At 55.7% G+C, this 23,107-nt stretch overlaps 1 protein-coding gene across 1 annotated transcript in view; it reads left to right on the top strand.

Moving 5' to 3' along the window:
- Window positions 1-23,107, top strand: part of LOC106598783 (chromodomain-helicase-DNA-binding protein 7) — a 79,620-nt gene that overhangs the window by 45,600 nt on the left and 10,913 nt on the right. Inside the window, exons 21-27 of the mRNA XM_045714589.1 lie at window positions 15,859-15,962; window positions 17,822-17,951; window positions 18,221-18,339; window positions 18,611-18,619; window positions 20,266-20,599; window positions 20,887-21,095; window positions 22,098-22,976. Of these exons, the coding sequence (XP_045570545.1) occupies window positions 15,859-15,962; window positions 17,822-17,951; window positions 18,221-18,339; window positions 18,611-18,619; window positions 20,266-20,599; window positions 20,887-21,095; window positions 22,098-22,976 (1,784 nt within the window). The remainder of the gene's footprint in view (window positions 1-15,858; window positions 15,963-17,821; window positions 17,952-18,220; window positions 18,340-18,610; window positions 18,620-20,265; window positions 20,600-20,886; window positions 21,096-22,097; window positions 22,977-23,107) is intronic.

The following is a 23,107-nucleotide window of genomic DNA, read 5'->3' as shown; positions in this document are numbered from 1 at the left end:
TGCATGTATAATGCAGAAATGTGTGCTCCGTATTGATGGCACCTGAGGCTCTTCGCTGAATACTTAAAATGCCGTTATTGTGTGTGCATGCATATGTGTGTAATCGCGCATATATACAAAAGTATGTGGACACCCCTTCAAATTAGTGGTGGATTTGGCTGTTTCAGCCACACCCATTGCTGACACTTGTATAAAATTGAGCACACAGCCATGAAATCTCCATAGACAACATTTGGCATTAGAATGGCCTTACTGAAGAGCTCAGTGACTTTCAACGTCATAGGACACCACCTTTTCAATAAGTCAGTTTGTCAAATTTCTGTTCTGCTAGAGCTGTCCCGGTCAACTGTAAGTGGTGTTATTGTGAAGTGGAAACACCTAGGCACAACAACAGCTCAGCCGCGAAGTGGTAGGCCACACAAGCTCACAGAACGGGACCACCGAGTGCTGAAGCGCGTAGCGTGTACAAATCGTCTGTCCTCGGTTGCAACACTCACTACTGAGTTCCAAACTGCCCCTGGAAGGAACTTCAGCACAAGAACTGTTCGTCGGGAGCTTCATGAAATTTGTTTCCATGGCTGAGCAAACACACACAAGCCTAAGATCACACGCAATGCCAAGCTTCGGCTGTAAAGCTCGCCGCCATTGGACTCTGCAGCAGTAGAAACACGTTCTATGGAGTGATTCACCATCTGGCAGTCCGACAGACAAATCTGGGTTTGCTGGATGCCAGGAGAACGCTACCTGCCTGAATGCAAAGTGCCAACTGTAAAGTTTGTTGGAGCAGGAATAATGGTCTGGAGCGGTTTTTCATGGTTCGGGCCCCTTAGTTCCAGTGAATTTAAATCTTAATTCTACAGTATACAATGACATTCTAGAAGATTCTGTGCTTCCAACTTTGTGGCAACAGTTTGGGGAAGGCCCTTTCTTGTTTCAGCATGACAATGCCCTGATGCACAAAGCGAGGTCCATACAGAAATGGTTTGTCGAGATCGTGTGGAAGAACTTGACTGGCCGGCACAGAGCCCTGACCTAAACCCCATCAAACACCTTTGGGATGAATTGCAATGCCGACTGTGAGCCAGGCCTAATCGCCTAACGTCAGTGCCTTACCTCACTAATGCTCCTGTGGCTGAATGGAAGCAAGTCCCTGCAGAAATATTCCAACATTTAGTAGAAAGCCTTCCCAGAAGAGTGGAGGCTGTTATAGCGGCAAAGGGACCAACTCCATATTAATGGCCATGATTTTGGAATGAGATGTTCAACGAGCAGGTGTTCACATACCTTTGGTCATGTAGTGTATCTGTGAATGTGCCAGCTAGTTAGTGACTAAGAGTGTGTGTGTCTGTGTACGCCTATAAATGTGCCAGTTGATGGATGGTGTGTGTGCAAGTGCCAGCCAGCATGTCTGTATTGCGTGAATCGGGACAGTGTCTGGTAGGGGTGATGGTGGTGGGGACAGTAGTCTGGTAGGGGTGATGGTGGTGGGGACAGTAGTCTGGTAGGGGTGATGGTGGTGGGGACAGTAGTCTGGTAGGGGTGGTGGGGACAGTAGTCTGGTAGGGGTGATGGTGGTGGGGACAGTAGTCTGGTAGGAGTGATGGTGGTGGGGACAGTAGTCTGGTAGGGGTGATGGTGGTGGGGACAGTAGTCTGGTAAGGGTGATGGTGGTGGGGACAGTAGTCTGGTAGGGGTGATGGTGGTGGGGACAGTAGTCTGGTAGGGGTGATGGTGGTGGGGACAGTAGTCTGGTAGGGGTGATGGTGGTGGGGACAGTAGTCTGGTAGGGGTGATGGTGGTGGGGACAGTAGTCTGGTAGGGGTGATGGTGGTGGGGACAGTAGTCTGGTAGGGGTGATGGTGGTGGGGACAGTAGTCTGGTAGGGGTGATGGTGGTGGGGACAGTAGTCTGGTAGGGGTGATGGTGGTGGGGACAGTAGTCTGGTAGGGGGGTGGTGGTGGTGGGGACAGTAGTCTGGTAGGGGTGGTGATGGTGGTGGGGACAGTAGTCTGGTAGGGGTGATGGTGGTGGGGACAGTAGTCTGGTAGGGGTGGTGGGGACAGTAGTCTGGTAGGGGTGGTGGTGGTGGGGACAGTAGTCTGGTAGGGGTGGTGGTGGTGGTGGGGACAGTAGTCTGGTAGGGAGTGATGGTGGTGGTGGGGACAGTAGTCTGGTAGGGGTGATGGTGGTGGGGACAGTAGTCTGGTAGGGGTGATGGTGGTGGGGACAGTAGTCTGGGAGGGGTGATGGTGGTGGGGACAGTAGTCTGGTAGGGGTGGTGGTGGTGGGGACAGTAGTCTGGTAGGGGTGATGGTGGTGGGGACAGTAGTCTGGTAGGGGTGATGGTGGTGGGGACAGTAGTCTGGTAGGGGTGGTGGGGACAGTAGTCTGGTAGGGGTGGTGGGGACAGTAGTCTGGTAGGGGTGGTGGGGACAGTAGTCTGGTAGGGGTGGTGGGGACAGTAGTCTGGTAGGGGTGGTGGGGACAGTAGTCTGGTAGGGGTGATGGTGGTGGGGACAGTAGTCTGGTAGGGGTGATGGTGGTGGGGACAGTAGTCTGGTAGGGGTGATGGTGGTGGGGACAGTAGTCTGGTAGGGGTGATGGTGGTGGGGACAGTAGTCTGGTAGGGGTGATGGTGGTGGGGACAGTAGTCTGGTAGGGGTGGTGGTGGTGGGGACAGTAGTCTGGTAGGGGTGATGGTGGTGGGGACAGTAGTCTGGTAGGGGTGATGGTGGTGGGGACAGTAGTCTGGTAGGGGTGATGGTGGTGGGGACAGTAGTCTGGTAGGGGTGATGGTGGTGGGGACAGTAGTCTGGTAGGGGTGGTGGTGGTGGGGACAGTAGTCTGGTAGGGGTGATGGTGGTGGGGACAGTAGTCTGGTAGGGGTGTGGTGGTGGGGACAGTAGTCTGGTAGGGGTGGTGGGGACAGTAGTCTGGTAGGGGTGGTGGGGACAGTAGTCTGGTAGGGGTGGTGGGGACAGTAGTCTGGTAGGGGTGGTGGGGACAGTAGTCTGGTAGGGGTGAGTGGGGACAGTAGTCTGGTAGGGGTGGTGGGGACAGTAGTCTGGTAGGGGTGATGGTGGTGGGGACAGTAGTCTGGTAGGGGTGATGGTGGTGGGGACAGTAGTCTGGTAGGGGTGATGGTGGTGGGGACAGTAGTCTGGTAGGGGTGATGGTGGTGGGGACAGTAGTCTGGTAGGGGTGATGGTGGTGGGGACAGTAGTCTGGTAGGGGTGATGGTGGTGGGGACAGTAGTCTGGTAGGGGTGATGGTGGTGGGGACAGTAGTCTGGTAGGGGTGATGGTGGTGGGGACAGTAGTCTGGTAGGGGGTGGTGGTGGTGGGGACAGTAGTCTGGTAGGGGTGATGGTGGTGGGGACAGTAGTCTGGTAGGGGTGGTGATGGTGGTGGGGACAGTAGTCTGGTAGGGGTGGTGATGGTGGTGGGGACAGTAGTCTGGTAGGGGTGGTGATGGTGGTGGGGACAGTAGTCTGGTAGGGGTGGTGATGGTGGTGGGGACAGTAGTCTGGTAGGGGGGTGATGGTGGTGGGGACAGTAGTCTGGTAGGGGTGGTGGTGGTGGGGACAGTAGTCTGGTAGGGGTGGATGGTGGTGGGGACAGTAGTCTGGTAGGGGTGATGGTGGTGGGGACAGTAGTCTGGTAGGGGTGATGGTGGTGGGGACAGTAGTCTGGTAGGGGTGGTGGTGGTGGGGACAGTAGTCTGGTAGGGGTGATGGTGGTGGGGACAGTAGTCTGGTAGGGGTGATGGTGGTGGGGACAGTAGTCTGGTAGGGGTGATGGTGGTGGGGACAGTAGTCTGGTAGGGGTGGTGGTGGTGGGGACAGTAGTCTGGTAGGGGTGATGGTGGTGGGGACAGTAGTCTGGTAGGGGTGGTGGTGGTGGTGGGGACAGTAGTCTGGTAGGGGTGATGGTGGTGGGGACAGTAGTCTGGTAGGGGTGGTGGGGACAGTAGTCTGGTAGGGGTGGTGGGGACAGTAGTCTGGTAGGGGTGATGGTGGTGGGGACAGTAGTCTGGTAGGGGTGATGGTGGTGGGGACAGTAGTCTGGTAGGGGTGATGGTGGTGGGGACAGTAGTCTGGTAGGGGTGATGGTGGTGGGGACAGTAGTCTGGTAGGGGTGATGGTGGTGGGGACAGTAGTCTGGTAGGGGTGATGTGTGGGGACAGTAGTCTGGTAGGGGTGATGGTGGTGGGGACAGTAGTCTGGTAGGGGTGGTGATGGTGGTGGGGACAGTAGTCTGGTAGGGGTGGTGATGGTGGTGGGGACAGTAGTCTGGTAGGGGTGGTGATGGTGGTGGGGACAGTAGTCTGGTAGGGGTGGTGATGGTGGTGGGGACAGTAGTCTGGTAGGGGTGATGGTGGTGGGGACAGTAGTCTGGTAGGGGTGGTGATGGTGGTGGGGACAGTAGTCTGGTAGGGGTGGTGATGGTGGTGGGGACAGTAGTCTGGTAGGGGTGGGATGGTGGTGGGGACAGTAGTCTGGTAGGGGTGGTGATGGTGGTGGGGACAGTAGTCTGGTAGGGGTGATGGTGGTGGGGACAGTAGTCTGGTAGGGGTGATGGTGGTGGGGACAGTAGTCTGGTAGGGGTGATGGTGGTGGGGACAGTAGTCTGGTAGGGGTGATGGTGGTGGGGACAGTAGTCTGGTAGGGGTGATGGTGGTGGGGACAGTAGTCTGGTAGGGGTGATGGTGGTGGGGACAGTAGTCTGGTAGGGGTGATGGTGGTGGGGACAGTAGTCTGGTAGGGGTGATGGTGGTGGGGACAGTAGTCTGGTAGGGGTGATGGTGGTGGGGACAGTAGTCTGGTAGGGGTGATGGTGGTGGGGACAGTAGTCTGGTAGGGGTGATGGTGGTGGGGACAGTAGTCTGGTAGGGGTGATGGTGGTGGGGACAGTAGTCTGGTAGGGGTGATGGTGGTGGGGACAGTAGTCTGGTAGGGGTGATGGTGGTGGGGACAGTAGTCTGGTAGGGGTGATGGTGGTGGGGACAGTAGTCTGGTAGGGGTGATGGTGGTGGGGACAGTAGTCTGGTAGGGGTGATGGTGGTGGGGACAGTAGTCTGGTAGGGGTGATGGTGGTGGGGACAGTAGTCTGGTAGGGGTGATGGTGGTGGGGACAGTAGTCTGGTAGGGGTGATGGTGGTGGGGACAGTAGTCTGGTAGGGGTGATGGTGGTGGGGACAGTAGTCTGGTAGGGGTGATGGTGGTGGGGACAGTAGTCTGGTAGGGGTGATGGTGGTGGGGACAGTAGTCTGGTAGGGGTGATGGTGGTGGGGACAGTAGTCTGGTAGGGGTGATGGTGGTGGGGACAGTAGTCTGGTAGGGGTGATGGTGGTGGGGACAGTAGTCTGGTAGGGGTGATGGTGGTGGGGACAGTAGTCTGGTAGGGGTGATGGTGGTGGGGACAGTAGTCTGGTAGGGGTGATGGTGGTGGGGACAGTAGTCTGGTAGGGGTGATGGTGGTGGGGACAGTAGTCTGGTAGGGGTGATGGTGGTGGGGACAGTAGTCTGGTAGGGGTGATGGTGGTGGGGACAGTAGTCTGGTAGGGGTGATGGTGGTGGGGACAGTAGTCTGGTAGGAGTGATGGTGGTGGGGACAGTAGTCTGGTAGGGGTGATGGTGGTGGGGACAGTAGTCTGGTAGGGGTGATGGTGGTGGGGACAGTAGTCTGGTAGGGGTGATGGTGGTGGGGACAGTAGTCTGGTAGGGGTGATGGTGGTGGGGACAGTAGTCTGGTAGGGGTGATGGTGGTGGGGACAGTAGTCTGGTAGGGGTGGTGGTGGTGGGGACAGTAGTCTGGTAGGGGTGGTGGTGGTGGGGACAGTAGTCTGGTAGGGGTGATGGTGGTGGGGACAGTAGTCTGGTAGGGGTGATGGTGGTGGGGACAGTAGTCTGGTAGGGGTGATGGGGACAGTAGTCTGGTAGGGGATGGTGGGGACAGTAGTCTGGTAGGGGTGGTGGGGACAGTAGTCTGGTAGGGGTGGTGGTGGTGGGGACAGTAGTCTGGTAGGGGTGATGGTGGTGGGGACAGTAGTCTGGTAGGGGTGGTGGTGGTGGGGACAGTAGTCTGGTAGGGGTGATGGTGGTGGGGACAGTAGTCTGGTAGGGGTGATGGTGGTGGGGACAGTAGTCTGGTAGGGGTGGTGGTGGTGGGGACAGTAGTCTGGTAGGGGTGGTGGTGGTGGGGACAGTAGTCTGGTAGGGGTGGTGGTGGTGGGGACAGTAGTCTGGTAGGGGTGATGGTGGTGGGGACAGTAGTCTGGTAGGGGTGATGGTGGTGGGGACAGTAGTCTGGTAGGGGTGATGGTGGTGGGGACAGTAGTCTGGTAGGGGTGATGGTGGTGGGGACAGTAGTCTGGTAGGGGTGATGGTGGTGGGGACAGTAGTCTGGTAGGGGTGATGGTGGTGGGGACAGTAGTCTGGTAGGGGTGATGGTGGTGGGGACAGTAGTCTGGTAGGGGTGATGGTGGTGGGGACAGTAGTCTGGTAGGGGTGGTGGGGACAGTAGTCTGGTAGGGGTGGTGGGGACAGTAGTCTGGTAGGGGTGATGGTGGTGGGGACAGTAGTCTGGTAGGGGTGGTGATGGTGGTGGGGACAGTAGTCTGGTAGGGGTGATGGTGGTGGGGACAGTAGTCTGGTAGGGGTGGTGGTGGTGGGGACAGTAGTCTGGTAGGGGTGATGGTGGTGGGGACAGTAGTCTGGTAGGGGTGATGGTGGTGGGGACAGTAGTCTGGTAGGGGTGATGGTGGTGGGGACAGTAGTCTGGTAGGGGTGATGGTGGTGGGGACAGTAGTCTGGTAGGGGTGATGGTGGTGGGGACAGTAGTCTGGTAGGGGTGATGGGGACAGTAGTCTGGTAGGGGTGATGGTGGTGGGGACAGTAGTCTGGTAGGGGTGGTGGTGGGGACAGTAGTCTGGTAGGGGTGGTGGGGACAGTAGTCTGGTAGGGGTGGTGGTGGTGGGGACAGTAGTCTGGTAGGGGTGATGGGGACAGTAGTCTGGTAGGGATGGTGGGGACAGTAGTCTGGTAGGGGTGGTGGGGACAGTAGTCTGGTAGGGGTGGTGGTGGTGGGGACAGTAGTCTGGTAGGGGTGATGGTGGTGGGGACAGTAGTCTGGTAGGGGTGGTGGTGGTGGGGACAGTAGTCTGGTAGGGGTGATGGTGGTGGGGACAGTAGTCTGGTAGGGGTGATGGTGGTGGGGACAGTAGTCTGGTAGGGGTGGTGGTGGTGGGGACAGTAGTCTGGTAGGGGTGATGGTGGTGGGGACAGTAGTCTGGTAGGGGTGGTGGTGGTGGGGACAGTAGTCTGGTAGGGGTGATGGTGGTGGGGACAGTAGTCTGGTAGGGGTGGTGGTGGTGGGGACAGTAGTCTGGTAGGGGTGATGGTGGTGGGGACAGTAGTCTGGTAGGGGTGATGGTGGTGGGGACAGTAGTCTGGTAGGGGTGATGGTGGTGGGGACAGTAGTCTGGTAGGGGTGATGGTGGTGGGGACAGTAGTCTGGTAGGGGTGGTGGTGGTGGGGACAGTAGTCTGGTAGGGGTGATGGGGACAGTAGTCTGGTAGGGGTGATGGTGGTGGGGACAGTAGTCTGGTAGGGGTGATGGTGGTGGGGACAGTAGTCTGGTAGGGGTGGTGGGGACAGTAGTCTGGTAGGGGTGGTGGGGACAGTAGTCTGGTAGGGGGTGGTGGGGACAGTAGTCTGGTAGGGGTGATGGTGGTGGGGACAGTAGTCTGGTAGCGGTGATGGTGGTGGGGACAGTAGTCTGGTAGGGGGTGGTGGGGACAGTAGTCTGGTAGGGGTGATGGTGGTGGGGACAGTAGTCTGGTAGGGGTGATGGTGGTGGGGACAGTAGTCTGGTAGGGGTGATGGTGGTGGGGACAGTAGTCTGGTAGGGGTGATGGTGGTGGGGACAGTAGTCTGGTAGGGGTGATGGTGGTGGGGACAGTAGTCTGGTAGGGGTGGTGGTGGTGGTGGGGACAGTAGTCTGGTAGGGAGTGATGGTGGTGGGGACAGTAGTCTGGTAGGGGTGATGGTGGTGGGGACAGTAGTCTGGTAGGGGTGATGGTGGTGGGGACAGTAGTCTGGTAGGGGTGGTGGTGGTGGGGACAGTAGTCTGGTAGGGGTGGTGGGGACAGTAGTCTGGTAGGGGTGATGGTGGTGGGGACAGTAGTCTGGTAGGGGTGGTGATGGTGGTGGGGACAGTAGTCTGGTAGGGGTGGTGATGGTGGTGGGGACAGTAGTCTGGTAGGGGTGGTGATGGTGGTGGGGACAGTAGTCTGGTAGGGGTGATGGTGGTGGGGACAGTAGTCTGGTAGGGGTGATGGTGGTGGGGACAGTAGTCTGGTAGGGGTGATGGTGGTGGGGACAGTAGTCTGGTAGGGGTGATGGTGGTGGGGACAGTAGTCTGGTAGGGGTGATGGTGGTGGGGACAGTAGTCTGGTAGGGGTGGTGATGGTGGGGACAGTAGTCTGGTAGGGGTGATGGTGGTGGGGACAGTAGTCTGGTAGGGGTGGTGGGGACAGTAGTCTGGTAGGGGTGGTGGTGGTGGGGACAGTAGTCTGGTAGGGGTGGTGGTGGTGGTGGGGACAGTAGTCTGGTAGGGAGTGATGGTGGTGGGGACAGTAGTCTGGTAGGGGTGATGGTGGTGGGGACAGTAGTCTGGTAGGGGTGATGGTGGTGGGGACAGTAGTCTGGGAGGGGTGATGGTGGTGGGGACAGTAGTCTGGTAGGGGTGGTGGTGGTGGGGACAGTAGTCTGGTAGGGGTGATGGTGGTGGGGACAGTAGTCTGGTAGGGGTGATGGTGGTGGGGACAGTAGTCTGGTAGGGGTGGTGGGGACAGTAGTCTGGTAGGGGTGGTGGGGACAGTAGTCTGGTAGGGGTGGTGGGGACAGTAGTCTGGTAGGGGTGGTGGGGACAGTAGTCTGGTAGGGGTGGTGGGGGACAGTAGTCTGGTAGGGGTGATGGTGGTGGGGACAGTAGTCTGGTAGGGGTGATGGTGGTGGGGACAGTAGTCTGGTAGGGGTGATGGTGGTGGGGACAGTAGTCTGGTAGGGGTGATGGTGGTGGGGACAGTAGTCTGGTAGGGGTGATGGTGGTGGGGACAGTAGTCTGGTAGGGGTGGTGGTGGTGGGGACAGTAGTCTGGTAGGGGTGATGGTGGTGGGGACAGTAGTCTGGTAGGGGTGATGGTGGTGGGGACAGTAGTCTGGTAGGGGTGATGGTGGTGGGGACAGTAGTCTGGTAGGGGTGATGGTGGTGGGGACAGTAGTCTGGTAGGGGTGGTGGTGGTGGGGACAGTAGTCTGGTAGGGGTGATGGTGGTGGGGACAGTAGTCTGGTAGGGGTGGTGGTGGTGGGGACAGTAGTCTGGTAGGGGTGATGGTGGTGGGGACAGTAGTCTGGTAGGGGTGGTGATGGTGGTGGGGACAGTAGTCTGGTAGGGGTGGTGATGGTGGTGGGGACAGTAGTCTGGTAGGGGTGGTGATGGTGGTGGGGACAGTAGTCTGGTTGGGGTGGTGATGGTGGTGGGGACAGTAGTCTGGTAGGGGTGATGGTGGTGGGGACAGTAGTCTGGTAGGGGTGGTGGTGGTGGGGACAGTAGTCTGGTAGGGGTGATGGTGGTGGGGACAGTAGTCTGGTAGGGGTGATGGTGGTGGGGACAGTAGTCTGGTAGGGGTGATGGTGGTGGGGACAGTAGTCTGGTAGGGGTGATGGTGGTGGGGACAGTAGTCTGGTAGGGGTGATGGTGGTGGGGACAGTAGTCTGGTAGGGGTGATGGTGGTGGGGACAGTAGTCTGGTAGGGGTGATGGTGGTGGGGACAGTAGTCTGGTAGGGGTGATGGTGGTGGGGACAGTAGTCTGGTAGGGGTGGTGGTGGTGGGGACAGTAGTCTGGTAGGGGTGATGGTGGTGGGGACAGTAGTCTGGTAGGGGTGTGGTGGTGGGGACAGTAGTCTGGTAGGGGTGATGGTGGTGGGGACAGTAGTCTGGTAGGGGTGATGGTGGTGGGGACAGTAGTCTGGTAGGGGTGATGGTGGTGGGGACAGTAGTCTGGTAGGGGTGATGGTGGTGGGGACAGTAGTCTGGTAGGGGTGATGGTGGTGGGGACAGTAGTCTGGTAGGGGTGATGGTGGTGGGGACAGTAGTCTGGTAGGGGTGATGGTGGTGGGGACAGTAGTCTGGTAGGAGTGATGGTGGTGGGGACAGTAGTCTGGTAGGGGTGATGGTGGTGGGGACAGTAGTCTGGTAGGGGTGATGGTGGTGGGGACAGTAGTCTGGTAGGGGTGATGGTGGTGGGGACAGTAGTCTGGTAGGGGTGGTGGTGGTGGGGACAGTAGTCTGGTAGGGGTGATGGTGGTGGGGACAGTAGTCTGGTAGGGGTGATGGTGGTGGGGACAGTAGTCTGGTAGGGGTGATGGTGGTGGGGACAGTAGTCTGGTAGGGGTGGTGGTGGTGGGGACAGTAGTCTGGTAGGGGTGATGGTGGTGGGGACAGTAGTCTGGTAGGGGTGATGGTGGTGGGGACAGTAGTCTGGTAGGGGTGATGGTGGTGGGGACAGTAGTCTGGTAGGGGTGATGGTGGTGGGGACAGTAGTCTGGTAGGGGTGATGGTGGTGGGGACAGTAGTCTGGTAGGGGTGATGGTGGTGGGGACAGTAGTCTGGTAGGGGTGATGGTGGTGGGGACAGTAGTCTGGTAGGGGTGATGGTGGTGGGGACAGTAGTCTGGTAGGGGTGATGGTGGTGGGGACAGTAGTCTGGTAGGGGTGATGGTGGTGGGGACAGTAGTCTGGTAGGGGTGATGGTGGTGGGGACAGTAGTCTGGTAGGGGTGATGGTGGTGGGGACAGTAGTCTGGTAGGGGTGGTGGTGGTGGGGACAGTAGTCTGGTAGGGGTGGTGGTGGTGGGGACAGTAGTCTGGTAGGGGTGATGGTGGTGGGGACAGTAGTCTGGTAGGGGTGATGGTGGTGGGGACAGTAGTCTGGTAGGGGTGATGGGGACAGTAGTCTGGTAGGGATGGTGGGGACAGTAGTCTGGTAGGGGTGGTGGGGACAGTAGTCTGGTAGGGGTGGTGGTGGTGGGGACAGTAGTCTGGTAGGGGTGATGGTGGTGGGGACAGTAGTCTGGTAGGGGTGGTGGTGGTGGGGACAGTAGTCTGGTAGGGGTGATGGTGGTGGGGACAGTAGTCTGGTAGGGGTGATGGTGGTGGGGACAGTAGTCTGGTAGGGGTGGTGGTGGTGGGGACAGTAGTCTGGTAGGGGTGGTGGTGGTGGGGACAGTAGTCTGGTAGGGGTGGTGGTGGTGGGGACAGTAGTCTGGTAGGGGTGATGGTGGTGGGGACAGTAGTCTGGTAGGGGTGGTGGTGGTGGGGACAGTAGTCTGGTAGGGGTGATGGTGGTGGGGACAGTGGTCTGGTAGGGGTGATGGTGGTGGGGACAGTAGTCTGGTAGGGGTGATGGTGGTGGGGACAGTAGTCTGGTAGGGGTGGTGGTGGTGGGGACAGTAGTCTGGTAGGGGTGATGGGGACAGTAGTCTGGTAGGGGTGATGGTGGTGGGGACAGTAGTCTGGTACGGGGTGATGGTGGTGGGGACAGTAGTCTGGTAGGGGTGGTGGGGACAGTAGTCTGGTAGGGGTGGTGGGGACAGTAGTCTGGTAGGGGTGGTGGGGACAGTAGTCTGGTAGGGGTGGTGGGGACAGTAGTCTGGTAGGGGTGATGGTGGTGGGGACAGTAGTCTGGTAGCGGTGATGGTGGTGGGGACAGTAGTCTGGTAGGGGTGGTGGGGACAGTAGTCTGGTAGGGGTGATGGTGGTGGGGACAGTATTCTGGTAGGGGTGATGGTGGTGGGGACAGTAGTCTGGTAGGGGTGATGGTTGTGGGGACAGTAGTCTGGTAGGGGTGATGGTGGTGGGGACAGTAGTCTGGTAGGGGTGATGGTGGTGGGGACAGTAGTCTGGTAGGGGTGATGGTGGTGGGGACAGTAGTCTGGTAGGGGTGATGGTGGTGGGGACAGTAGTCTGGTAGGGGTGGTGGGGACAGTAGTCTGGTAGGGGTGGTGGTGGTGGGGACAGTAGTCTGGTAGGGGTGGTGGGGACAGTAGTCTGGTAGGGGTGATGGTGGTGGGGACAGTAGTCTGGTAGGGGTGATGGTGGTGGGGACAGTAGTCTGGTAGGGGTGATGGTGGTGGGGACAGTAGTCTGGTAGGGGTGGTGATGGTGGTGGGGACAGTAGTCTGGTAGGGGTGATGGTGGTGGGGACAGTAGTCTGGTAGGGGTGATGGTGGTGGGGACAGTAGTCTGGTAGGGGTGATGGTGGTGGGGACAGTAGTCTGGTAGGGGTGATGGTGGTGGGGACAGTAGTCTGGTAGGGGTGATGGTGGTGGGGACAGTAGTCTGGTAGGGGTGATGGTTGTGGGGACAGTAGTCTGGTAGGGGTGATGGTGGTGGGGACAGTAGTCTGGTAGGGGTGATGGTGGTGGGGACAGTAGTCTGGTAGGGGTGATGGTGGTGGGGACAGTAGTCTGGTAGGGGTGGTGGTGGTGGGGACAGTAGTCTGGTAGGGGTGGTGGTGACAGTAGTCTGGTAGGGGTGATGGTGGTGGGGACAGTAGTCTGGTAGGGGTGGTGGTGGACAGTAGTCTGGTAGGGGTGATGGTGGTGGGGACAGTAGTCTGGTAGGGGTGATGGTGGTGGGGACAGTAGTCTGGTAGGGGTGGTGGGGACAGTAGTCTGGTAGGGGTGATGGTGGTGGGGACAGTAGTCTGGTAGGGGGTGGTGGGGACAGTAGTCTGGTAGGGGTGATGGTGGTGGGGACAGTAGTCTGGTAGGGGTGGTGGGGACAGTAGTCTGGTAGGGGTGATGGTGGTGGGGACAGTAGTCTGGTAGGGGTGATGGTGGTGGGGACAGTAGTCTGGTAGGGGTGGTGGGGACAGTAGTCTGGTAGGGGTGGTGGTGGTGGGGACAGTAGTCTGGTAGGGGTGATGGTGGTGGGGACAGTAGTCTGGTAGGGGTGGTGATGGTGGTGGGGACAGTAGTCTGGTAGGGGTGGTGGTGGTGGTGGGGACAGTAGTCTGGTAGGGGTGGTGGTGGTGGTGGGGACAGTAGTCTGGTAGGGGTGATGGTGGTGGGGACAGTAGTCTGGTAGGGGTGGTGGTGGTGGGGACAGTAGTCTGGTAGGGGTGATGGTGGTGGGGACAGTAGTCTGGTAGGGGTGATGGTGGTGGGGACAGTAGTCTGGTAGGGGTGGTGGTGGTGGGGACAGTAGTCTGGTAGGGGTGATGGTGGTGGGGACAGTAGTCTGGTAGGGGTGATGGTGGTGGGGACAGTAGTCTGGTAGGGGTGATGGTGGTGGGGACAGTAGTCTGGTAGGGGTGATGGTGGTGGGGACAGTAGTCTGGTAGGGGTGGTGGTGGTGGGGACAGTAGTCTGGTAGGGGTGATGGTGGTGGGGACAGTAGTCTGGTAGGGGTGATGGTGGTGGGGACAGTAGTCTGGTAGGGGTGGTGGTGGTGGGGACAGTAGTCTGGTAGGGGTGGTGATGGTGGTGGGGACAGTAGTCTGGTAGGGGTGGTGGTGGTGGTGGGGACAGTAGTCTGGTAGGGGTGATGGTGGTGGGGACAGTAGTCTGGTAGGGGTGATGGTGGTGGGGACAGTAGTCTGGTAGGGGTGATGGTGGTGGGGACAGTAGTCTGGTAGGGGTGATGGTGGTGGGGACAGTAGTCTGGTAGGGGTGGTGGTGGTGGGGACAGTAGTCTGGTAGGGGTGATGGTGGTGGGGACAGTAGTCTGGTAGGGGTGATGGTGGTGGGGACAGTAGTCTGGTAGGGGTGATGGTGGTGGGGACAGTAGTCTGGTAGGGGTGGTGGTGGTGGGGACAGTAGTCTGGTAGGGGTGATGGTGGTGGGGACAGTAGTCTGGTAGGGGTGATGGTGGTGGGGACAGTAGTCTGGTAGGGGTGGTGGTGGTGGGGACAGTAGTCTGGTAGGGGTGATGGTGGTGGGGACAGTAGTCTGGTAGGGGTGATGGTGGTGGGGACAGTAGTCTGGTAGGGGTGGTGGTGGTGGGGACAGTAGTCTGGTAGGGGTGATGGTGGTGGGGACAGTAGTCTGGTAGGGGTGATGGTGGTGGGGACAGTAGTCTGGTAGGGGTGGTGATGGTGGTGGGGACAGTAGTCTGGTAGGGGTGATGGTGGTGGGGACAGTAGTCTGGTAGGGGTGATGGTGGTGGGGACAGTAGTCTGGTAGGGGTGATGGTGGTGGGGACAGTAGTCTGGTAGGGGTGGTGATGGTGGTGGGGACAGTAGTCTGGTAGGGGTGGTGATGGTGGTGGGGACAGTAGTCTGGTAGGGGTGATGGTGGTGGGGACAGTAGTCTGGTAGGGGTGGTGGTGGTGGGGACAGTAGTCTGGTAGGGGTGATGGTGGTGGGGACAGTAGTCTGGTAGGGGGTGATGGTGGTGGGGACAGTAGTCTGGTAGGGGTGATGGTGGTGGGGACAGTAGTCTGGTAGGGGTGATGGTGGTGGGGACAGTAGTCTGGTAGGGGTGGTGGGGACAGTAGTCTGGTAGGGGTGGTGGGGACAGTAGTCTGGTAGGGGTGATGGTGGTGGGGACAGTAGTCTGGTAGGGGTGGTGATGGTGGTGGGGACAGTAGTCTGGTAGGGGTGATGGTGGTGGGGACAGTAGTCTGGTAGGGGTGGTGATGGTGGTGGGGACAGTAGTCTGGTAGGGGTGATGGTGGTGGGGACAGTAGTCTGGTAGGGGTCATGATGTTCGGCCTCCTCTGCTTATGTCTCCTTCCAGATGAGTTCTGCTTCCTAAATGGCATCCTTTTCCATGTTTAGTGCACTACTTTTTGCTCTAGTCAAGGCACAATGTTGTGAATAGGGTGCCATTTGGCCTCTGTGGAGATGTTCCAGAATTGTCTAATGACCATATTTCCTCCAGACCCCTGGAGATGGGGCCCATTACAGAGACACATCAGAGTAAATGATTGCGTGTTGATTTTAGACCCTTTTAATCCATTCCCCTCTCTGCCTGTCTCTCTGCCTGTCTCTCTGCCTGTCTCTCTGCCTGTCTCTCTGCCTGTCTCTCTGCCTGTCTCTCTGCTTGTCTCTCTGCCTGTCTCTCTGCCTGTCTCTCTGCTTGTCTCTCTGCCTGTCTCTCTGCCTGTCTCTCTGCCTGTCTCTCTGCTTGTCTCTCTGCCTGTCTCTCTGCCTGTCTCTCTGCTTGTCTCTCTGCTTGTTTCTCTGCCTGTCTCTCTGCCTGTCTCTCTGCCTGTCTCTCTGCCTGTCTCTCTGCCTGTCTCTCTGCCTGTCTCTCTGCTTGTCTCTCTGCCTGTCTCTCTGCCTGTCTCTCTGCCTGTCTCTCTGCCTGTCTCTCTGCTTGTCTCTCTGCCTGTCTCTCTGCCTGTCTCTCTGCCTGTCTCTCTGCTTGTCTCTCTGCCTGTCTCTCTGCCTGTCTCTCTGCTTGTCTCTCTGCTTGTCTCTCTGCCTGTCTCTCTGCCTGTCTCTCTGCCTGTCTCTCTGCCTGTCTCTCTGCCTGTCTCTCTGCTTGTCTCTCTGCCTGTCTCTCTGCCTGTCTCTCTGCCTGTCTCTCTGCCTGTCTCTCTGCCTGTCTCTCTGCCTGTCTCTCTGCCTGTCTCTCTGCCTGTCTCTCTGCCTGTCTCTCTGCTTGTCTCTCTGCCTGTCTCTCTGCTTGTCTCTCTGCCTGTCTCTCTGCTTGTCTCTCTGCCTGTCTCTCTGCCTGTCTCTCTGCCTGTCTCTCTGCCTGTCTCTCTGCCTGTCTCTCTGCCTGTCTCTCTGCCTGTCTCTCCGCCTGTCTTTTTCTCTCTCCCTCTCCTTGGTTGGGGCCACAGTGAAATGGATATCTGGATCCCTCATCCTTTCCACGCCGAGGTGCCCGCCGATTGGTGGGACAGCGAGGCAGACAGATCGCTGCTCATCGGTGTCTTCAAACACGGTAAGCCCCACCCCTCTGCGTCACACACACCCTGGCTTCTTCAGCTTGATTGGTGTTCCCATAGCGACCGCGGAGCACAGCTGGCTCAGTGAGACGTCAGGAGATTGATTGGTGGCCATGTCCAGCCGCCTGAGAAGAGGCTGTCAGTGTGTGGAGGTGTTCTACTTCATGGTTAGACGGTGTTCTGTTTGATCTCTGCTAGCTATGAGCTAGCTGGTTTACATTGGACCATTTCAATTGTATTACAGTGCCAAACAAGATTACAAGCTAGAATTGTAATGATTTAATAGTGGTAATTATATTGATGGTGATTAATATTAATTTGGGATAATTGTCATTATTCTCTGTAATTGCCACCCTGTGCCTCAGCACTGACGAGCATACACACACACACACACACACACACACACACACACACACACACACACACACACACACACACACGGGTGCTGTCTCAAACACAAATGGATACAATAGAGCTTGCCTATAGTTAATCATAATCCTCATTCACTTGGGAGGCCTGGGGAGGAAGCTGCTCTCTGTCTCACACACCCTACACACACTGTCTCACACAGCACTCACACACTCTACACACACTGTCTCACACAGCACTCACACACCCTACACACACTGTCTCACACAGCACTCACACACTCTACACACACTGTCTCACACAGCACTCACACACCCTACACACACTGTCTCACACAGCACTCACATACACTACACACCCTACACACACTGTCTCACACAGCACTCACGCACCCTACACACACTGTCTCACACAGCACTCACACACACTACACACCCTACACACACTGTCTCACACAGCACTCACACACACTACACACACTGTCTCACACAGCACTCACACACACTACACACCCTACACACACTGTCTCACACAGCACTCACACACCCTACACAACGTACACACACTGTCTCACACAGCACTCACACACCCTACACAACATACACACACTGTCTCACACAGCACTCACACACCCTACACAACGTACACACACTGTCTCACACAGCACTCTCCAGGACTGCAAGAGGGAAGAGTGATGGCCTATAAACCCCCTCATGATTAGCGCTAGGCTCGGGGCGCAGCAGCGGTTAGGAACAATGTGTCACCACATAAATCCTAATTGAAATGTGATGTTCTGCCGGGGGCTTTGGGGGCGGGGGGCTGATGGCCTGGTCTGGTCTGCTCACTGTCACGGTTGTCCAGCCTGTGCCTCTCTCCTCCCTCCCTCCTCCCTCCCTCCTCCCACCCACCGTGCTTAGTAGGATCTGCAGGCTCTTATCTGTTCTGCTTGGAGGACTTCAACGGGCATCTCTCTCTCTCGTTCGCTGGCACACTTGGGCAAAGGCGCACACACACTTAGACACAAAGATTTTCTTGCCCACTGAAACAACCAGTCAGACACTCCAACAGGCTCTGCCCTCTGTCTGGGTCTGTTTTTCTCTCCTCTTCAGCTGCATTTCATACGGACGGCAGTTGGGTTTTATTCTAACTGTGAACTTCATAATGGTTTAGTTTTAGCTCTGTTTGAATGCAAGCGGATCTTTCTGGCGTGGTATTGCAGTTCGTTGTCTTTCGGGATTGACGGCTAGGTGTGTGCAGCCTATATAGTTCCAATGTGAATTGTCATTGAAACTGGACTTAGTTCTAGGCCTTGTTCCTGTGCATGTAGGTTCCCAGTGGTAATAATTCAATAATCTCTCACCCACTCCCTCTCTCCTCCTCCCCCGATGTGAAAAGTAGAACTCAGTAATTCAATCACTGTCTTACCCATTTTTTCTCATTCTCTTCCTGTCTGTCTTCCTGTCTGTCTTCCTGTCTGTCTGTCCAGGCTATGAGAAGTATAACTCTATGCGTGCTGACCCTGCGCTGTGTTTCTTGGAGCGGGTGGGCATGCCCGACGCCAAGGCCATCGCTGCAGAGCAGAGGGGGGCGGACATGATGGCAGATGGTCCAGAGGGGTAAGACACTCAGCCAATATTCACCACCACCACTTTTTCCCTCCACTTTTTCCCTCCTCCTCTTTTCCTCCTGTCTCTCTCCATTTGTTCATCTTTTCTCTCACCAGCTTTTTTTATTTTTTCATTCTGACCTCCCATCTCCCTCATCTTTCCATTTTCTTTCCCGTGTTCCCCTCTTTTCCCCGCTCCTTTGTTTCATTCTGTTTTTAATTTGAAGTCATTTCTCCCTCTTTCTCTTTCTTTCCATCCCTGGTTCTTTGTGTGTACAGAGAGGATGAAGACCCAGAGTACAAGCCTCTCCGCATGACCTTTAAAGATGAGATGGAGGACTTAGCAAACTCACCCCTGGATGACAAAGAGGAGACTGTGGTCATTGAGAGTGGTGAATGTAAGTGATTGACTGGCCTGTCTAGCTTTGTCATATATTACAAAACACCATTTGGGATAAGTGGAACAAAAAGGTTGACAATGACATTTGCTAGCAATCTGATACAAATCAGAGGATCATTTACCATTCATGATCCATCATTTCATTTAAACATTTCTATTTTGTATCAAACCACCAATGTGCGCATCCAAAGAAACCAAAGTTTCTCTTCAGAATCATCTCAACAGTATGCAGACTCATTTAGTAGTCCTAATGTTCCTCCTCCTCCCAGCTAAACCAGGTGTGTATAATAATGTTCCTCCTCCTCCCAGCTAAACCAGGTGTGTATAATAATATTCCTCCTCCTCCCAGCTAAACCAGGTGTGTATAATAATATTCCTCCTCCCAGCTAAACCAGGTGTGTATAATAATGTTCCTCCTCCTCCTCCCAGCTAAACCAGGTGTGTATAATAATGTTCCTCCTCCTCCTCCCAGCTTAACCAGGTGTGTATAATAATGTTCCTCCTCCTCCCAGCTAAACCAGGTGTGTAAATAATAATATTCCTCCTCCCAGCTAAACCAGGTGTGTATAATAATATTCCTCCTCCTCCCAGCTAAACCAGGTGTGTATAATAATGTTCCTCCTCCTCCTCCCAGCTAAACCAGGTGTGTATAATAATCTTCCTCCTCCTCCCAGCTAAACCAGGTGTGTATAATAATGTTCCTCCTCCTCCCAGCTAAACCAGGTGTGTATAATAATGTTCCTCCTCCTCCTCCCAGCTAAACCAGGTGTGTATAATAATGTTCCTCCTCCTCATCCCAGCTAAACCAGGTTTGTATAATAATATTCCTCCTCCTCCCAGCTAAACCAGGTGTGTATAATAATATTCCTCCTCCCAGCTAAACAAACCAGGTGTGTATAATAATATTCCTCCTCCCAGCTAAACCAGGTGTGTATAATAATATTCCTCCTCCCAGCTAAACCAGGTGTGTAATAATATTCCTCCTCCTCCCAGCTAAACCAGCTGTGTATAATAATAATATTCCTCCTCCTCCCAGCTAAACAAGGTGTGTATAATAATAATACTCCTCCAAGCTAGAACCAGGTGTGTATAATAATATTCCTCCTCCGAGCAAAAACAAGGTGTGTATAATAATGTTCCTCCTCCTCCCAGCTAAACCAGGTGTGTATAATAATAATATTCCTCATCCTCCCAGCTAAACCAGGTGTGTATAATAATAATATTCCTCCTCCTCCCAGCTAAACCAGGTGTGTATAATAATATTCCTCCTCCTCCCAGCTAAACCAGGTGTGTATAATAATATTCCTCCTCCTCCCAGCTAAACCAGGTGTGTATAATAATAATACTCCTCCTCCTCGCTAAACCAGGTGTGTATAATAATAATATTCCTCCTCCTCCCAGCTAAACCAGGTGTGTATAATAATAATATTCCTCCTCCCAGCTAAACCAGGTGTGTATAATAATAATACTCCTCCTCCTCCCAGCTAAACCAGGTGTGTATAATAATATTCCTCCTCCCAGCTAAACCAGGTGTGTATAATAATAATATTCCTCCTCCTCCCAGCTAAACCAGGTGTGTATAATAATGTTCCTCCTCCTCCCAGCTAAACCAGGTGTGTATAATAATGTTTCTCCTCCTCCCAGCTAAACCAGGTGTGTATAATAATGTTCCTCCCCCTCCTCCCAGCTAAACCAGGTGTGTATAATAATATTCCTCATCCCAGCTAAACCAGGTGTGTATAATAATATTCCTCCTCCCAGCTAAACCAGGTGTGTATAATAATATTCCTCCTCCTCCCAGCTAAACCAGGTGTGTATAATAATAATATTCCTCCTCCCAGCTAAACCAGGTGTGTATAATAATATTCCTCCTCCTCCCAGCTAAACCAGGTGTGTATAATAATAATATTCCTCCTCCTCCCAGCTAAACCAGGTGAGAATGTAGCAGGCAGCAGAGGGGTGGGTCGTCTGTACTGGCCGGCGGCCTCGGCCCTCACCGCTAGACTCCGCCGCCTCATCACGGCCTACCAGCGCACACACAAGAGGGAGCAGCTCCGCCAGGAAGCCATGGCCCGGCCTGACGGACGCCGCCGCCGGCCCCGAGAACATCTCTTCTCTATGGTCACAGACGGAGGAGGGGCCTACGTGCAGGAGGACGGAGCCTTCATGGCAGAGGGAAGTCCTTATATGGCCAAGGGCGGAGCTTTTATGCCTGAGGCGACGGGGCTCCCGGCCGCCTTCAAAGAGAGGCGTCAGAGGTATAGATCTCTTATGACTGATGCTGTACAAGATAAACAATATGAACAGTTTATGATGACTTGTGTATAATAAACAGTAGAATTTGTTAGCCTGCTGTATAGAAGGCATTAGAACTACAAGAAGCTCTCGAATATCAACTGTTCCTGTATGATCGTTTGAGAAGCCCTACTTCTAACTGTACTACAGTACCCACAATGCTCCAGTCTCCTTATCAATACACTACTCATGCATTGCTTTTTGTCCCATTGGTTGTTGGATTAACCCTTCCCTTGTCTTGTTCCCTGAGGTGGACCAGGCGTGAGGAATCAGACTTCTACCGGGTTGTGTCTACGTTTGGTGTGATCTATGACACGGACCGCCAGCGCTTTGACTGGACCCAGTTCAGGGCCTTCGCCCGGCTGGACAAGAAGAGTGACGAGAGCCTGGAGAAATACTACTTCTCCTTCGTGGCCATGTGCAAGCGGGTGTGTCGCATGCAGGTCAAGACCAACACAGGTAAGGGCCCTCAATTATCTAGTTCTGTTGTGTCTCCTTACAACAACCCTCACTCGTAGTTAAATTTGCTTGTGCTAAAGCAAAGGACCTTTCCCTGAGAAGACAAACAACTCTTCCTTTCTCAACACCTCTCTCTATCCCCTCTGTTTTCCATTCCCCATCTCTCTCTCTCCCCACCCTCCTTCCTCCCTCCCACCCTCTTCCTCCTTACCTCCCACCCTCTTCCTCCTTACCTCCCACCCTCTTCCTCCTTACCTCCCAACCTCTTACTCCTTACCTCCCCCCACCCTCCTTCCTCCCTCCCAACCTCTTACTCCTTACCTCCCCCCACCCTCCTTCCTCCCTCCCACCCTCTTACTCCTTACCTCCCCCCACCCTCTTCCCCCCCTCCCAACCTCTTACTCCTTACCTCCCCCACCCTCCTTCCTCCCTCCCAACCTCTTACTCCTTACCTCCCCCCCACCCTCCTTCCTCCCCCCAACCTCTACTCCTTACCTCCCCCCACCCTCCTTCCTCCCTCCCAACCTCTTACTCCTTACCTCCCCCACCCTCCTTCCTCCCTCCCAACCTCTTACTCCTTACCTCCCCCCACCCTCCTTCCTCCCCTCCCAACCTCTTACTCCTTACCTCCCCCCCACCCTCCTTCCTCCCTCCCACCCTCTTACTCCTTACCTCCCCCCACCCTCCTTCCTCCCTCCCAACCTCTTACTCCTTACCTCCCCCCCACCCTCCTTCCTCCCTCCCACCCTCTTACTCCTTACCTCCCCCCACCCTCCTTCCTCCCTCCCAACCTCTTACTCCTTACCTCCCACCCTCTTACTCCTTACCTCCCACCCTCTTACTCCTTACCTCCCCCCCACCCTGCTTCCTCCCTCCCACCCTCTTACTCCTTACTTACTCCCACCCTCTTCCTCCCACCCTCCTTCCTCCCATCCTACCCCCACCCTATTACTCCTTACCTACCCCCACCCTCTTCCTCCCTCCCTCTTTTCTGTCTGGCAGAGCTCCCAGACCCTACCCTGATCATCGACCCCATCACGGAGGAGCGCGCCTCGCGCACCCTCTACCGCATTGAGCTGCTGCGTCGCATTCGCGAGCAGGTGCTGCCCAATCCCCTGCTGGGTGAGCGCCTGCGCCTCTGCCAGCCCAGCTCCGACCTGCCCGAGTGGTGGGACTGCGGCCGGCACGACCTCGACCTCCTCCTGGGCGCCTCCAAGCACGGCGTGAGCCGCACTGACTACCACATCCTCAACGACCCTGCGCTGGGCTTCCTGGAGGCCCACAGGAAGTTCACCAAGGGTGGATCGGCTGGGGTGCCTCAGCCGCCCCGCGATGGAGCTCTCTCTACTGCTTCTTCCTCTTCCACTGAGCTGGCCTCAACTACTGCTGGTGCTGAGAAATCCTTACCTGTCCAAGAGGAGGAAGAAGGGAAGGAGATGAAAGAGGAAGGTGACGACATTCCATGTACTAAAACTGAGAAACCAGATGAAGGCAAGGAAGAAGAGATGGAGGCGAAGAAGGAAGAGAAGTCCGGGTCTCCCAAGAAGGTGAAGGACGAGGAGGAGGAGAAGGGAGAGGAGGAAGACAAAGAGGAGAAAATGGAGGTCAACGGCGACGCTGACGGAGAGACTTCCAAGGAGGCCAAACCCGAGAAGGAGTACAAAGCCCCCACTGAGGAGACCAACGACCAGGACAAAAAGCTGGAATTCCAGGAGAAACCAGAGTCTCCTAAAGCATCAGAAGAGCAGGGAACCAAGAAGGAAGAGAGAGATGAGAAAGAAGGAAGCCCTGCCAAGTCTCCTAAACCAGTGGCTGAGAAAGGGCCCGATGAGGAGAAGATGGAGGAAGACGACAATTCTGAGAAGTCCTCTCAAGCTGAAGGTAGGTCCTACTCCTAACTCCATTGCTTAAATAAGTATTTTAGGGCAATTGGTGTTTGAATTCATTTTAAACCGTCAACAGTGAGTCTGTAAAAGTCTAGACAAAGAGTTGGGTCTACTGCTTTGTGTTGA

This window comes from Salmo salar, chromosome ssa03, assembly GCF_905237065.1.
Source record: "Salmo salar chromosome ssa03, Ssal_v3.1, whole genome shotgun sequence".
Lineage (NCBI taxonomy): Eukaryota > Metazoa > Chordata > Actinopteri > Salmoniformes > Salmonidae > Salmo > Salmo salar.
The sequence above is the reverse complement of the archived record's forward strand: the minus strand, read 5'-3'. Positions and strand labels throughout refer to the sequence as shown.